We start from the raw sequence: 14,798 nt of genomic DNA on the forward strand, positions 1-14,798 counted from the left end.
CTCGCCCCCTGCGCCCCTGGGCCCGGGGACTCGTACCACCTGCCTCTGGCCCCCGCCCCCTCCGCGCGGGGCCGGCCTCGCCCGGCGCAGGAGCCTGGTGACCGGCTCCCCCCGGCTCTGCAAGGCGCCGGGAGAGTGAATGAGCAGCGCGGGCCAGGCCCGGCTCGGGTTCTCGCTTGTAAACTTTATTGTAACTCTTCCGCCCTTTGCAGGCGCAGACAACAGAACAAAGTGTAGAGGAACAACAAAATATATAATTAGCCCTCCCTCCCCCCATAAAGCAATTCACGGATACAGGATACATTCTCTTCACAGTAAACCTAGGAACACTTGTAACAATTGCCCACAGCGCGCATGCTAACTAAAGTAACCTCTTTTTGAGAAACACTTAAGACGAAATTGTCAAACCAAAGGAGGGGGAGGGAAAAGAGAGAAGCGAGAGAGAGTGAGAAAGCCAGCGAGCTGGGGGTGGGGGCGGCAGGGAGAGAGAGAGAGAGAGAGAGAGAGAGAGAGAGAGAAAGAGAGAGAGAAAGAGAGAGGAAGGGAGACAGAATTACGGCGTGAATAGGCAGTTTCATGTTGTTGGGGAAACTTAGCAGAAATCGGTACCTCGGTCATTACAAAGAAGCACGTTTAGAGGAAAAAAAAGACCATTGCACAAGGAGGCTTTTTACACGGGGCGGGGGCGTGGGGGGCTCAGCCGGGCCGCGGCCGCTCGCCCTCGCGGGGCGAGGGAGTCCTTGCTTAAAATCCTTCTCTCTCTCTTTTTTTTTTTTACCCCCCCCCCCAGGGGCCCGAGAGAAGGGAAGAGGATCCACGGCAGCTCACACACAGAAGCTATTACGAGAAACTACCACTAGCGGGGACTGGCGCGGCGGGGTCGCTGCAGTGGGAGGCCCGGCTCCGGGCCCGCTGGCTCGCGGGGCCGGGCGCGCTCGGGCTGGGCGGGCGGGACCGGCGGGCGTGCGGGCGGCCGCGGGCCTGGCAGTCCCGGCTGGAGCCTACTTCTTGTCGCCCTTCTGCGCGTCGCCCTCGTCCGCCGCCTCCGGGGCCCGCTCCAGCTTCTGTTTCTCCAGCTCCTCCTGCTCGCATTTGCTGCTGGGGAACTTGTCTTTGTTGTTCTCTTTTTTCCACTTCATCCTCCGGTTCTGGAACCAGATTTTGACCTGTCTCTCTGTCAGTCCCAGCGCATGCGACACCTCGATCCGCCGCTTGCGAGTCAGATAGGGATTAAATAGGAACTCTTTCTCCAGCTCCAGGGTCTGGTAGCGGCTGTAGGTCTGTCGGCCTCGCCTGCGTCCGGCGGCTGCTGGGAAGGGGGGAAAGGGGGCGAGACGGAGGGGAGGGGAGGGCGGGGGAGGGGGCAGAGACGGGGAAGGGTGGAAAATTCGTGAACCAGCCTAGGAGACCAGTATAATAAGGGCAGGGGACCTTCTACCCGGTGCGAGGGCGGGGAGGGGGGCGCCGAGAGGCCGCGGTCAGTGGAGGCGCGGGGGGGGGGGCGTGCGGGGGACGAGGGGGATCCGAAGCCGCTGGATCTAAGGGGGCCGGAGAGGGGGCGCCCCCTCCTTGGACAACCAGCCCCAGAGTTGGGTGGGGGCGGGGGTTCAAATCTATTAAAAGCGCCATAAACTTTAGAAGGGAGGATGTGGGGGGGGGACACATAAGAATAAAAAAGCCGGGGTGGGGACGAATGGACCCACCTTTAAAAGCCCCCCAGAGCCTCTGCTCCAGGAGAAAAGTTTCTGCAGGGTAATTAAACTATAAAGCAATTGAGAAGTGCAAAAGTTGAGCGCCCCCACTGCCACCCCCCCCTCCATTAACCCCATAAAACAGTAAAAGAGGAAAAAAGGATGAGGAGAAAGCAAAGTAAGGCAGGGTGAGGGGTTTATGGATTCAGGAAATGTCGCTTAGCGATTCCCCCTCTAAGGGAAACAAAAAACGGAGAGAGAGAGAGAGGGAGAGAGCGAGAGGGAGAGGGAGAGAGAGAGAAAGGAAGAGAAGAAAGGAAAAAGAAAGGAAAGGGAAAAAAGAAGGAAGGAAGGAAGGAAGGAAGGAAGGAAGGAAGGAAGGAAGGAAGGAAGGAAGGAAGGAGAGAGAAAACAGAAAAGGAAAATGCAGGAGGCGGTGGGACCAGTAGCTGGAGGAAATGTGCCTGGCCTGCCGGCGCCCGGCCCGGCCCTGGGCCCTCCCCGGCGCCTCCCGCCCCGCTGGCCTCAATGCGGGCTCACCTTGCGGGCGCATCCAGGGGAAGAGCTGTGTGGGCGACGGGCTCTGCTCCGAGCCCTCGGCCTCCTCGCCCAGGCCGCTGGCGGCGGCGAGCTTGCAGTCTGCGTACTGCACCAGGTCCGGGTCCTGCGCTCCGAACAGGCTCTGGCGCTGCAGCGGGTCGTAGCCGTAGAAGTTGCCCGGGTCCCCGTGGCACGCCACGGCGCACGGGTTCTGCTGGTAGGGAGCCGTGGACAGCGACGACGGCCCGTGGTAGAACTCCTGGATTTGCGACGGGTGCTGGAAGCTGCCGCCGCCGCTGGGACCGTACACCACGGTGGGTCGGCCGCCCAGGTCCTGGGCGAAGCCGCAGTCATAATAATTGGGGCGCAGGGACTCCCCGGTTTTGTATTTGGAGAACAGTGAGTTGACGAAATAAGAGCTCATTTTATTGAATTTTGAGGCGGCGGCGGCGGCGGAGGCTGTAGTTGGGGGCTGTTGGGGAGGGGGTGGGGAGGGGGAAAGGGAGGGAGAGAGAGAGAGAGAAAAAAAACGCGGATTCGCCGGCTCCTGGTCACCCTCGCCAGGAAAGGAGAGGGAAAGGGAGGAGGAAAAAAAAAAAAAAGAAAGAAAAAGAAAGAAAAGAAAGAAAAGGCGAAGATCTCGAAGCCGCCACACTTTTTGTGATTTCCAGGAATAGAGAAAGACGGAGAAGCCTCCAAAAGTCTAAGCTTGCATGGCAGCCACGGCTTGCGCGCCCTCCCCCCACCCCCCACCCCCCACACAAAAATATACCGCCACTTAAAGAGGTCCTCGCTTTACATTTCCAAGAAGGGGTGCCAGTTCATAAACAGTTTTCGGTGATTTACTTCCCTGCAAATGAGTTGTTTCATATTTTGCACTGTCTTTTCATGATCATTTGCATCCATTAGAGACCCCGCATCCTATTGGCTTCTCCGTACTCCTCCCGGACAGAACGCAGAGCGAGGGTGAGAGCGAGAGCGAGCGAGCGAGAGAACGCCAGGGAGTGAAGAGCGGGTGGAAAAAAAAAAAAGGAGGGGAAGGAAACAAACACCCAGGGAGAGAGAGAGAGAGAGAGTGAGAGAGACAGAGAGAGAGACAGAGAGGGAGAGGGGGAGCGAGAGGGGAGAGGGAGAGGGGGCGAGGGAGAATGAATGCGGATTAAATCTGTTTAACTACCTACATTAATGAGATATCTCTCACCACACAACAAATCAAATACCTTCGCAGACCACCCCCAAAGACTGATGTGGGGGAGTCGGAAAAAACATGGGCACGCACATACACAACGCGCCAGGCGTAGGCACGCTGTTAATTTCGCGATTTTAACGAGGCAATTGGAGTCTTTCTAAATGTCAGGGTCGCTTCGGAAAAATGTAAAAGAACACGGTTTAATTGCGCCGAGTTTTAAAAGGTCCTATAAATGTAATTGGTATTTTAATACAAGTTATCAAATCATACAGCTTCCTCTCCTAAACATATTTTCAAACAAACGAGGTAGTCATATTTAAAGCTTTAATGATCAATTTCCTTATTATTGATAAAGGTTTAACTATCGTGCAGAGGGAATTGGCTGGGTAACCGGCCCCCCAAAAACGGCTGTAAACTCTTTAACAAACTATAAAACGCAATAAAGCCAGAGTCTGTTGTTTATGCCGCAGCGCATAAAAGCTGTTAGCATTTTACGAGTTCTTTCCTCTACAGCTATAAAACTGCAGCTTCCATGGCCCCCGCCGCCCGACTGCAGCACCGTGGGGGTGACGGAGCCGAAATGAGAACCATTATGGGGTTTTTCGGCGCAAACGGTGACTTTCCTGAGATTTCCCCATCCTTCCAGGAGGCAAGCACCTGCCTCTTCTCTCTCTCGTTCTCTCTCTCTCTCTCTCTCTCTCTCCCCCCTAGTCTGGCCCCTGTCCACACTGCCCAGGCCACTCTCACAACTTGCCCTCATTAAACAAATAAGCCAGCATCCTTCCTGGAGAAGGGGCTGGAGAGGGCCTGGGAGGGATGACCGGGAGAAAGCAGCCTCTTCAGGGCAGTGGGGAGGCACTGAGCAGGACAGCAGGGTTTGCCTGGCAGCTGCCCCTTCTGCAGTGTCCTGGGGTCTCGGCTTCCTGGGGCGAGCACTAAGCAGACGGGGGGGGGGGGTGTCTCCTGAAGGTGCTCCACTCCAGCCAGCACTTTTGGGGGCAAACTTTGTGTGAGGGGACAGGGGGCTGATGCCACCAACCGGATGATAACCCATGGGCCTGCCCTGCACCTGCATCCAGGCCTTGGGACCCAGGAATGTAACCCAGTTGGGCTCCCAGCCTTCCCCCAGACAACCCCCTACACCTCCCACTGTCCCCTGTGAGTGGGCACTGCCTGTCCCACCAACACATCACCAGGAGGGAAGGGCATGGGGCTGGAGGCTGGAGGCTGCTGTGTTGGGCACCCAAGCTGTGCTGCCTGGCCTCTCCTGCCTTAGGCAGTGACTACAAGGTGAGGGGTTGGGGGACATTTATTGGTCCCCAATGTCTCTAAGACTGTTGAGCCAGTGTCACTATCTAATGTGACCTTGGAGTAGAAGGGATTTGGACATGACAAGGCCTCTGAGCTGCCTCCTCTCCTGTCCCGTGAGTCCCTCCTTCAACCTGGCTCTCTCTGCACATCAGAGGACCTGAGGCCTGAGACCCAGAAGCCGGAAGCGAACTGCTCAGGTGCGGGCTGTGTCCGTGCCCCTTGCCTAGGGTCTTGAGAGGCTGCTGGCCAGGCTGGGGGGTGGAACTGGCGGTCTCCCGCAGTACTTGATCAGGGAAGGAAAAGGGATGGAAGAGAAGGAAAGGGAAGGGGAGGGAAAGGGAGACAGAGAAAGAGACACGGAGAGAGAATAGTAACAAAGGCAGAGGCTTCATGAACACATTCAACCATTGTTTTGGGGGGAGACAGTGGCTTTGGGGGGGCCTCACAGGCCTCCACCCATATAAAAATGAAGCTAGCACCCTTTCCTAGGCAGTGACTGGTAGGGTCAGTCAGTCCTTTCCAAACAAATGGTGAGAATGGCAGAGGGGCTACAAGGAAGAGGGAGAGGGAGAGCTGGGCTGACTGCGAGGCAGAAGGGAGAAAAGGAGATGGAGAAAAGCGGGGTCTGGAATTTTCCGTGCGTGGCCGAAGGGGCAGTGAGGCTGCTGGAGGCAGAGTTTGAAGTTGCGGAAGCCAAGGTTTTTCTCAAGCGCGGGGGCCAGTCGGGGTGGGGTGGGGTGGGGGTTGCGGTCACGATCTGAGGACTCACCGACCAGGTAGAAATTCAGTGGTTTGTTCTAAATCATCCCTACTCCGGCCAGAAAAAGTCCTGATGGAAGGAAAATGTTTCTATTACAAGAAAAAACAAGAAAGAGCGAGGAGATAATTTATAAACACCCAACGGAGCGCAGATTTATTAGAGAAACTCGAGTTGAGAAGAAACTCTGCTTGCCTCTGTGCGTGAGGCGCTGCGGGACGTGGAGAGGCTGCGGCCCGGTACCTGGGGTGGGGGCGGGGTACCTGCTTCTCCCGCAGGTTGCTTGCAGAGGGAGACAGGGATCAGGTTGGTTGCAGAGGGAGACAGGGATCGGAGGACTGGGAACCCAGACCCGAGCTCGGGTCTCCGAACGAAAAACGCCCTGGAATCCGGGCCTCTGGCTGCTGATTCCCGGAGGGCCCAGGGCAGGCCGGGGGCCAGGGCCAGGGCCCAGCGCGCGGGAGCCGCAGCCTCACCTGGAAGCAGCGCGCGGCTGGGGACGATGCGGCGCCCCGTCTGCCCCCACACCCGTCCTGATCACGCGCATTTTGCGGGGGCTGGGCGGCCCAACCCGGGGCTCACAGAGCCTCCGAAGATGTCCGAGCCGCCCCTCACTTGGCCGCCCCGGGGAGGGGACCCCCCTGCCCAGAGCGCCCTCGGCCCGGACCCGACCCCGACCCCGACGCGCACAAAGGGCTCCGCAGCTCGCACCGGTGCACAGCCGGCCCCACTCACTTCCGAGCCGCAGCGCGGGCCAAGGCTCCGTTCCCCACCCGGGCTGGGGGCCCCCCGCGGGCGGGCTCACCGGGCTCAGTCTCCCGCTGGCGTGGGCAGCCCGCCCCAGCGGCTGCCTCTCCATCCGCCTCCTGCCGCCGGCGGACCGCGCTCACCTGACCCGCGCACCCGCAGCCGCAGACACAGCTTTCGCCCCCCTGCATGGAAAATCTCATTTCCCCGACTCGGTTCCCTTGGATTTGGACCCATTATTCCCCCGTTTCCACGCGTTTGTGGCTCCCACCGAGCACAGCGACTGGGTGGGAGCAGCACTGAACCCTTCCTCGAGGGGGGAAATCAGAAAATTGACCCTTGCAGAAGGGAGGGGAACACCACTGTACCTGAAATCTATGAAATGGGGTGGGGGGAGGCCGTAACGAACCCTATATTTTTATTACGTGCAAATTATTCATGACTTTTGATAGCTCTTGGTTCGTGAATCGGAGCCGGCCGAGGCGCGGCGCGGAGCCGCGGGCGAATGCAGCCGGCTCGCCGGGGATTTTCGCGTGGAGCAAGGATGCCATCTAGCGGTCGCGCGGCCGAAAACAGTACCCCTGTCCCCGGCGTGGCCGGTTCCGCCAGAGCCAGCCGCCTCATCACCCAGCCAGAAAAACTTTCATTATTAGCACAAAAGAGGGAGGGAAACCAGAACGGGTGCTGGAGGAGGGATGGGAATCTGCAAATGACTCGTGGAATTGTGCAGATAAGCTTAAGGGACAGACAGGGGAGGAGGGGAGGGGGCAGAGGAGGAAGACAAGGCCTTGCGCTTTTTTTTTTTCCCCTTGCACCTCTATTCCAGCCTCCCCCTGGGCCTTAATTTCTGCGGAGACCCCCGAGCAGTGGGGCCGTTCACGGCCTGAAAACAAGGGATGGGAGCACTTGTCAAGCCTCAAACGGTGGCTTCAAGTCCCCAGGAGAAACAGTTGAGGACTTTTTCAGCGAGGAGGGAGGCCGGGGAGGGTTCCATAGGGCCGGGGGAGAAGGAGCCAGAGATGGCCCCGCCGAGCCTGTGGGCGCAAGCGTGTGTGTGCGGGGGTGGGGTGTGGGGGCTTGGGTTCGTGAAATTGGGTTCTGCAGAGGCGTGAAGAACAAAGACCAGGGTCGGAACTGCAACCTCCGAGCACCGGCCTGGACAACGTGGTCTCCCTGCCCGCCTCCCTTCTCTGCCCCCGTCCTCCGCCCCGGAAGCCCTGGGCCGAGCCCCCTTCCCAGCCCCAGGCCCCAAGCCCCGGCCCAGCTGTGTGTGGCTCGCTCAGCTCCGGAAAGTTTCCCCTCACTGTTTGCTTTGCTGCTGTTTAGTTTCTTAACCTTCAGAAATTTATACGCTATAAACTTTTATAGCGGTCATATTCTTTTATTGCCGCGCGCACGGCATCGAATTCCTCTCCCGGCTTCTCTCCGACGCGCACTTTCCCGGCCTCCCTCTCTGAATCGCTCGCTCCCTCGCTCGCTCGCTTGCTCGCTCTCTTTTATGACAGCCGATTTCCCCATCTCCGGCTTCCGAGCCTCCGCATCTTCGGCTTTGTTTGCCTTTCAGGGAAGCCGCCTCAGCTCGGGACCCCGACCCCGCCGCCGGAGGCCCCCTACCCCGCTGCGCTCCGCCGGGCTCCAGCCTCACTTTTTTTTTTTTTTTTTCCTTCCCCTGGTTCCTTTGGGCTGAAATCGGCCTTCTTGGCTCGCTCTTGCACCAGCCGGGCCCGGGGACCCAGGGCAGGGAGGACGCCTGGTCCCTATTCGCCGCAGAAACGCATCCCTTTCTGTCCCTTTCGGAACCTCCTTGGACGGCCCCCGACCCAGGCCGCCCTTCGGGAAGCCAGGCTGCGTCCCGCCTCCTGCTCACTCTCCCGTCGCTTCATCGTTTCGTTAGAGCAGGGTAGGCTGGCCTTTTCGCTGACAGGCTCCTTGCCTCCTGCCTGGCTCTGTCCCCACCTCCGCCCGGGCCCGCAGGGTCCGCACCGGCTGCGGGGTGGCCACGGGAGCCCCGGGAGAGCATAGCAGGAGGCCGCCGAGGGAGCACGCCCAGCGCCAGGCACAGCCGGCCGGCATCCTGCTGCCGGGCGCGGTAGAGGCAGGGCAGCCAGGAGTTGAAGGCGGGACGCGACTTCTGAAACAGACTCAAGGGTGCCAGCTGAAATCGACTTGAATCCCGGGAACCGCTGGGGAAGGGAATTTTCCTTCTGTTCCACGTGCAATGCCCTCTCCCAGCCTTTGGGTGCTGCCTCCCCGGGCCCCAGCACCTACCAGACCCGACGCCCTCAGACCAAGGCTGCTAGGTCCTGGTTAGTTCACAGGGGTGCCTGGGACCCCAGGAACCCTAAGGAGCCCCACCCCCACCTCCGCCCCCTCGAAGCCCTCAGCCTCGCACCTGGGGGCAGGGAAAGGCGGAGGGGTCCTGCTGCTTTCCTCCCTGGCCTCCCTCTCTCTCAGCGGCCAGAGCGCAGGGCTCCCAAGACCTGCACTGCCTGCTTTACTCCCCCCTCTCCGGGCTCCCCAGGCGGTGGGCAACTGTGGGGGGAAAGCCCACTCAGAGAGACCCAGTCCTGGCTCCATTCTCCCCTCCCGCTGCACCTCCCCTGGTCCTCGCTCTGTCCAGGCAGGGCTCTGGGGGCCTGGGTCTGGCGCCAGCTCTGAGCGCTGCCTAGGGGCCACCTGGGCACAGTCAAGCTTGTACGACTAAATCCCACTTTGGGAGTCTCTCTCTATGGCCAGACCGGGAACAGCTCGCACAAAAGAAGACACGAGAGATTTGTTTTTCTAGAGTGATATATATTTTTTGTTCTTTTTTTTCTTTTCTTTTTCTTCCAAAACAAACAATTAGAGCTCTAGGCTCCTCACCCACCCCACTCCCACCCACCACCCTCCCCCCCCCCCAGAAGCCACGACTGAAAACACGCGGGACGATCACCCCCCAAAGAAATCACAAAACACAAGCACAATTTCACGACAGCCACGGACACAGCGAGAAAGTTCTACTGGAACTGCCCCTGTGCAGGGTCGGGAGAAGAGTCCCGCGGGACGGAGGGGTGGGGGCGCAGGGCGAGGAAGGGAGGCAGAGAGTCCTTTTCCTCCTGCCGCTTAGGTGCGGTTTGGCCTCTGGGCTCTGCACGCGGGCATGCAAGCTGCAGCGGCGGCTGCCAATCGGCATCCAGGCCCGCATAGCGGGAGGCAAAGCGGGGCGCCGGCGCGGAGGGCGGCCGCAGAGCATCGGGCTCCTCCGGGTTGGTCGGGAGGGGAAGAAACACGCCGAGCTCCGAGCGCTGGGGCCATGGCTGGTCCCGGTCCCCGACAACTTACTCCGGAAAGGCGCTCAGGCATCAATTCACACTAAATTCTCCATCGGGCTCCCCTGATCTGACGTTCCTGTCTATAGTGGGGCCGACCTGGCAGGGGGCGGGCGGTGTGTGTGTGTGTGTGTGTGTGTGTGTGTAGGGGTTTCTCTTACAAGGGGCAGCTGATTCGCTGGTGCAAGGTGGATTTGACCAGAGTGGACTTCCGATCTAGGGAGGATGTGGAAGGAGGGATGCGGGGCCGGTGGAGATGGAGGAAAGCTACGGTCTATGTCAAGTGGGGCACAAACGGACCAGGGTCCACATTGTCACAACTGGAGGACCCACAGGGTGACCTGCTTTTGTTGGAAGGAGAGGAAAACATCATGCAGAATTAAACATTTCCTGCAACAAAGTGGGGGGAGGGGGGAGCTCTTCATAAAACTACTCTGCCTTTTCTACCCTACTGGCCTGGGCACTGGGTCTGCCCCATGGGGACAGTGTGGCCCTGCTGAGGCCTGAAGCACCTCATACAAGGGTCCCTCTCTGACCTCTTCCTGCTGTGCCTTTGCTTCAGGGCTAGGACCCCCGCTCCGTCTCCCCCCTGGTTACCGTGCACGCTAGGCTCTATATACATGGGCGTCTGCTGGGCCCTATGCACCTGGAGTGTGCCTGGGTGACTGTGGACAGCCTCAGCCTCGGGGGAGGGGACAGGCAGGCTGTGAGGGCTGCAGCTTCCCAGGAAAACTCAGGTCTCTCTTCCCATGTGGTCCATCACTGGTCTTAGCAATCAACTACTTCTACCTTCTAACTCAAGGAAACTTCCTGCGGGTGCCCAGGGAGAAGCAGGGGGTCAGGTAGGGGCGAGGGAGGGGAGCGAGGCTCTGGGACTTGGAAGAGAAAGATTTCCCCTCCCCACTCACTCAAACACTGCAGATGGCACTGGCTTTGCAACCTTCACATAAATAAGAGTGAGCCGGAGAGGGCTGGGGAGGGCTGGGGGTGGGGGCTGGGCTCCTCTTTACTCTTTGCCCTGATCCTTACTCATTTTCTTCATTTTCATCCGCCGGTTCTGAAACCAGATTTTGACTTGTCTCTCACTCAGATTGAGGAGTCTGGCCACTTCGTGCCTACGGTCCCTGGTGAGGTACATATTGAACAGAAACTCTTTCTCTAGCTCCAGCGTCTGGTATTTGGTGTAGGGACAGCGCTTTTTCCGGGAAGAGCGAGCGTGCAGCCAGTTGGCGGAGGGGTTGGCTGAAAGAGAAGCAGCGACAGAATCAAAGAAGGGAAGGGAGGGGACAGGGAAGGGACCAAGACCAACAGGGTGCTCCCCGGCCCCAGAGAAGAGGCACCTGGGCCTGCCAGCTCCCGAGAGGGGCCAGCTCTGTGGCAGACACCTCCAGGGGACAGGACAGACTCAAACTCATGCCCAGACTCCCCCCAGCACTCCCCAGGCTGTGCTGCTTCAAGCGCTCACTCCAGCCTTCTCCAGGTGCCTCCTAACTGCTTAGACTTCCACCCTGGCTGCCGCCTGGCCACCCCCAACAGCACTGGCTGGCTAGAGCAGTGGCTGACCTGCAGCGTCCTGACTCTAGGTCCCTGGGAAACAAGACGGGGCATCGGGTGGGTGAGCAGGGGGCTTCTGCTCAGCCACAGCTGGCAAACCTCTCAGGCTTCCAGTGCCATGAGTCCTCTCACGCCTGCAGGCCATAGGCAAGTGTGGCTGTGCAACTCGCTCCCCCCGGCCCCCCAATGCACACCACTTGCCACACACCGCAAACACAGGGTCTGCCCCGAGCGCCGTGGCCACCCTGCACACTCCCATTCACACACAACCCAATTGCACCCATCTATCAATTGCAGCCTAGGAACGCAGCAGTGCTGGGCTCACAGATAACTTATGATTGCAATAGTGTCTCCTTGCCTACAGCTCAGTGCACGGGCTGCTTACAACACAAGTTCAGGGAAAGTGGGAAGCAAAATTGCTCCAGTGCCAAGGTGGAGAGCCAGGGGAACCAAAAGCCCTGTGCAGCACGCCTGGACTCTACCTGCCGGGGAGGGCTGGGGACAGAGAGAACAGTCACACTGAGTCGGAGAGGGGCAAAAAGAAGAAATCAAGATACACAGGCTCTCTTCTGCCCACCTCTCCTCCCACACTGGGACGCACAGAAGTTGCCAAATCCAACAGAGCTCATTAAACACCACAACCACCCTCTCTATTAGTTTCATTCTCTCCAAATAAAAACTATTGAATACCTTTAAGAAACAATTTTGCTTATCCTACACTCAGTACCCTGGCTTACCAATGTGCTGTGCTACTTCCTTAATGTGAGTGCCTGGGCTGGGACTAGCAGCCGCATTAAATATGAAAGAGGAAAAAACTGTTAATAATTGATCCTGGCCAAATGGCCGCCTCGAAATAATGGGTTTTCCAGACAGACTTTGCTGGGCTATGGGCTGTGTGTGTGCATGGTGGGGGGGGGTCTGTTTGGGTGCAAGCGCCAAGGGTCTGCAAAGAGCTGAGTCCCCCAAATGGCAGCTCTTAGTGATCCAACCTGGCAGGTTGGAGGTGACTGGCCCCGCAGGGACCCTGGGTGGAGTGGAGCAGCTCTGGTCTCTCCATCAAGCAGGTTCGCTCCCCAAAGCCCCCAAGGACCACACTGATGGTGGGAAATGTGGCAGAGCAGGCAGAGACTGGAAAATGACTCCCTTTGCCCCCAAAAGAGTTAAGGGGTAAGGACTTGCCCTGCCATCCTGTGGGTTATTGTTTGGGAGTGCTGCGACCCCTAAAAACAACAAACGCAAGACTCCCCTTCTCTCCGCAGCAGACTTGGGGGTCTGGCGGGGGTGCCCCTGGAGGAGTGAGAAGTGAGCAGAAACTACCCAGGAAGGGCAAAGTTCTCCACCTCTCCGTCTCTCTCTCCCCCTCCCTGGCCCCTCCTCTCCCCGGGGTCCCCTCGGGAGGTCTCCTCCACTCTGGCGGTCGGCCCCCGAAATTCGGAAGCGATTCCCTAACTCCCCGCGAGGCGGACCAGCCCCAGCCCAGAGCTAGGGAGCCCCGCGGTGGGCAACATGGGGGAGGGGGGGCGCAGAAAAAGGACGCGGCAGAGGCCGGGGCGAGAACGCCCTGGCGAGGACGCCGCGGGGGGGAGGGGGCCGCCGCAGGGAAGGCTCCCGGGGAGGGGCCGGCGCATCCAGGGTGGGGGCTCCGACAGCGCACCCTGGGCTTCTCCGCCCCTCCCAGCGCTGTCCGCGGACCCCGCGCGCGGCCACTGCGCCAGAGCCCCTGGATAGGATCCTCCGCCAAGCTGTTGCATCGCAAATAAAATCCTAATGAGCCCCCCGCCCCCTTCCCCTTGGCCGGCTTTTACGGTCTGCGCGTGGCGCGGGCGGCTCTGCCAAGCCGCGCGGTCCTGGGCGGCCCCGTGGGCGCCAGCCCTTGGCCGCGCGGACTCGCCGGCCACCGCCAGCGCCGATCGCGGCCGTCGCCGGCCTCCGTGGCCCGGGCCTCGGATAGAGTGGAAAGGGAGGGCCCAGGGAGAGCGGGCGAGCGGGTCCCTGCGCCCCGGGCCCCCCTCCCCAGGACTCGCGGCAGCGGGGGCGGCGCTCCGCCGGCGGCCTCGGCCTCCCCCTTCCCTTCCCTGCGCCCTTCCTTCCTCTCTCCTCCTCCCTCGCTCGCGCTCCGGGCCCCGCGTCGCGTTTTCCCTTCACATTGTCCGCCGTTTATTGCATCTCGCTCCCCTCCCCCTCGCCTGGCCTTCGGCCGGCCTGGGTATTTCCTCACTTTTTATAACTTACTTTGATCCGGCCTCTCTTTGTCCTCGCTTCCTTCGCAAATTTTATTGTCCCCGTAGCCGGGTCTTTGATTAGACAGGACGGCCTCCCTGCCCGCCGAAGTTTCCAAACTGTACTCGGGCGTGCCCTGCTTCAGCAGCTCCCCAGGCGCGCCCAGCAGCGGCTCCGCCTTCACGGCCGCCTGGCCCTGCCCCGGGGCAGCTTCGCCGCGCGGCGCCGGCTCCAGCCAGGTGCGGAGGTACCTGCTCTCGGCCGGCGGGACGCCCTGGGGCTGGATGTACGGGTGGTAGACGGACGGCAGGCTTCCGGACGCGTGCGGGCTCAGCGGCGCCCAGGAGGCGCCGAACACCGGCGCTTTGGGCTGGAAGCTGCAGGAGGGGAACTCCAGGTGCTCCGCGTGGCCCGGCTGCCGGGGGCTCGCGTACTGGCCGGAAGGAAACTTGGCTGGAGGCGCGTCCTCACTCTCGTGACTTATGATCGAGTCGACATAATAGCTGCTAAGCGTCCCAGAAATGGACATTCTCAGACATTATCCGCGCGCTCGCAGGGGGAAGGGAAGCGCTCGCGCGGCGGCGCCCAAGCAGGGAGAGGTGGCACCGGGACCGGTGTGAGGGCTTTCGGACACGACCCCCCCGGCCCCCCACCCTCCCGCCCCCACCCCCTGCTCAACTTCTCAGCCAACAAAGTACAGTGGAGCAGCCCGGCTCGGCGCTCCTTGCAAAATGATTGGTCAAAGTTTTTCCGACTGCCTGATAAAGCGTCAGCTCCGACATAAATCAGTCGGGCGAGGGGGCCGCGCTCGCGCTGTCATCCGTCCGCACCGCATTCCATATCGAGGATGGATTGTTTTATGCTGATGCAATGTGCTATCACGTCAGGGCTCCGGCGGCCACGTAACCCCAGCCGGAGCTGCTGGCCGCCCGCCCCCCCCCCCGCCCTCGCAGGAGCGCGCGGGGGTGGGGGGTGGGGGGAGGCGCAGTTCTCGCCACGGGGCGGCGGGGGCGGGGGAGAGGCGGAGGGAAGCGGCGGGCAGCCGCGGGAGGGACGCAGGCTGCGGAGCCCTCTCCCCGGGCGGGTCCAGGGAGGGAGCCCCAGCCCTAGGGAGCAGCCGGAGAGGCCGGCTGGATAATTAAAGAGGAGGTGGGGCCCTGTCCCCCCCCCCCACCCGCCATCACCTCCACCTCCAACCCCACCCCGTGGGCCCTTATTTCTTCTGCTCGGTCCCCTTGACAGAAGGTGTTTATTAAACAGCAGCAACCCACGGGAGATGAAGTAAAGGGGGCGCGGGAGAAGTTGGGGGTTTTATAGGACATGGCAGCTTTGGAGCACTCTTTGGGGAGGCTGACATGACTAGGAGCTTGCTCCGACCCTCCTGGGGGCTGGAGGAGAAGGAGAGAGGGGCATGGGCAGGCTGAGCGTCCAAGGAGCCACTGTTTACTCTGAAATGAGAACGTGCCCGGCCTTGGAGGGAT

At 60.4% G+C, this 14,798-nt stretch overlaps 2 protein-coding genes across 5 annotated transcripts; both read right to left on the reverse strand.

Moving 5' to 3' along the window:
* Window positions 1-169: 169 nt before the first annotated feature.
* On the reverse strand, window positions 170-6,440 carry HOXB8 (homeobox B8). Of its 4 annotated transcripts, none has more exons than XM_070060017.2 (4): window positions 6,294-6,440; window positions 5,501-5,560; window positions 2,232-2,703; window positions 170-1,309 (listed from the first exon to the last, which is right to left on the reverse strand). In XM_070060017.2, the coding sequence occupies exons 3-4, from the start codon at window positions 2,653-2,655 to the stop codon at window positions 1,002-1,004; spliced, it is 732 nt and encodes a 243-aa protein (XP_069916118.1). In that variant the 5' UTR covers window positions 2,656-2,703; window positions 5,501-5,560; window positions 6,294-6,440; the 3' UTR covers window positions 170-1,001. The 4 variants fall into 4 exon arrangements, with proteins under 4 accessions (XP_069916118.1, XP_069916123.1, XP_069916119.1 ...); XM_070060022.2 differs by having other exon boundaries at window positions 170-1,306; window positions 6,294-6,438; XM_070060018.2 differs by having other exon boundaries at window positions 6,224-6,369.
* Window positions 6,441-9,134: 2,694 nt separating this feature from the next.
* Window positions 9,135-13,953, reverse strand: HOXB9 (homeobox B9). The gene is made up of 2 exons (XM_089318112.1): window positions 13,330-13,953; window positions 9,135-10,785 (listed from the first exon to the last, which is right to left on the reverse strand). Exons 1-2 carry the CDS (start codon window positions 13,844-13,846, stop codon window positions 10,550-10,552), a joined length of 753 nt encoding a protein of 250 aa, XP_089174238.1. The 5' UTR covers window positions 13,847-13,953; the 3' UTR covers window positions 9,135-10,549.
* Between the last annotated feature and the right edge of the window lie 845 nt (window positions 13,954-14,798).

The sequence above is a fragment of the Oryctolagus cuniculus genome, chromosome 17 (assembly GCF_051225735.1).
Source record: "Oryctolagus cuniculus isolate XC-2025 breed Fujian yellow rabbit chromosome 17, ASM5122573v1, whole genome shotgun sequence".
Lineage (NCBI taxonomy): Eukaryota > Metazoa > Chordata > Mammalia > Lagomorpha > Leporidae > Oryctolagus > Oryctolagus cuniculus.